This window comes from Entamoeba histolytica, genomic scaffold (genome assembly GCF_000208925.1).
Source record: "Entamoeba histolytica HM-1:IMSS scf_1104750518269 genomic scaffold, whole genome shotgun sequence".
NCBI classification, from domain to species: Eukaryota; Evosea; order Mastigamoebida; family Endamoebidae; genus Entamoeba; species Entamoeba histolytica.
In genome coordinates, this window is record NW_001916007.1 from 1 (window position 1) to 1390 (window position 1390).

Below are 1390 nucleotides of genomic sequence, written 5' to 3' on the forward strand. Positions count from 1 at the left end.
TGTTCCAAGAGTCAAAATCTTTGCAGGTAAAGCAGCTATTGGATATGATATGGCTAAAGGAATATTAAATTGATTAATTCCGTTGCTGATACTGTAAACAATGACCCAGAAGTAGGAAATTTATTAAAGGTTGTTTTCATTCCAAATTACAGTGTTTCATTAGCAGAAGTTATTATTCCAGCAAATGATATTAATGAACAAATCTCAACTGCTGGATATGAGGCATCTGGAACTTCCTGTATGAAGTTTGTTATGAATGGAGGACTTATTGTTGGTACATGGGATGGTGCTAATGTTGAAATTGCAGAAGAAGTTGGAGAAGAAAATATGTTTATGTTTGGAGCTAAGGCATATGAAGTTGCAGGAATTCGTGCTAATCCAATTCCAATTAGTAAAGACCTTGCTGAGGTATTAGCCGCTATTGATAACGGAATGTTTGGTGATGCTTCAATTCACAAATTTGTTATTGACCAATTCCGTGGAGGAAGTGATTATTATTTGGTCTGTAGAGACTTTGATGGATATGTCAAGATCCAAGAACATATTGATTCAGTTTGGAAAAATCCACAAGAATGGACCACTAAATGTATTAGATGTGTTGCTCGTATGGGCAAATTCTCATCTGATAGATCTATTGAAGAGTATGCTTCAAATGTATGGAATGTTCAAAAATGTCCATTACCAGTAGATGAACAAAAATGAAATGATTTTTTATTGATTTACTTACTTACTTACACTTTTTTTTATTAAAAAAGAAAGTATTAAATCCAGCTTGAGATAAGATATGTTTCATGGAATTTGTTTAAAATTAGTGTAATAATAACGTAATACTTTTTTTGAAGGTTTTGTTTTATCATTTTAAAATTGATTTAGTTTGTTACAGAATTAATATCAGGGAGCAAAAACCACAATGTGTATGAGTAATGTTCCAAACGTATTAAAATAAAAAATAAGATATAAGTAAACTAAAAAGATAATAGAAGTGTTTCAAAGGAGTTTAAAAAAAGAAGAATCAACAACAAAAAATTTCACCACAATGAATCATTAAATAAGAACAAAACCAAGAAAAATTATGATTTGTATTTTAAAAAAAAAAATATATAGAATGAGATAAGTGAAAAGTTTGAATTACATAAAATTGTTTTTTTTTAGGCATTAGTAAATAAAAATAGTAAAATGATAATCCAAACATGAAAACATTACTTGTGATATGGTTGTATATTAAAGATGGATTATAGTTAATAACAAGTATTTAATATATTATATCAAACTACCAAATATAAGAAAAAAATATATTAATGATAATGAATATTTCAAAATAGAAATATAGATTCAATTCAAAAACAATATTAAGAAAGAAAATAGAAATTAATTCAAACTAGAGAATTAA

General features: G+C 27.3%; 1 protein-coding gene across 1 annotated transcript; it reads left to right on the forward strand.

The window, feature by feature from the left end:
* Positions 1-151: 151 nt before the first annotated feature.
* Positions 152-702, forward strand: EHI_129000 (glycogenphosphorylase, putative; the record flags this gene model as incomplete). Its single annotated transcript, XM_001914544.1, has 1 exon — positions 152-702. The coding sequence occupies exon 1, from the start codon at positions 241-243 to the stop codon at positions 700-702; it is 462 nt and encodes a 153-aa protein (XP_001914579.1). The 5' UTR covers positions 152-240.
* Between the last annotated feature and the right edge of the window lie 688 nt (positions 703-1390).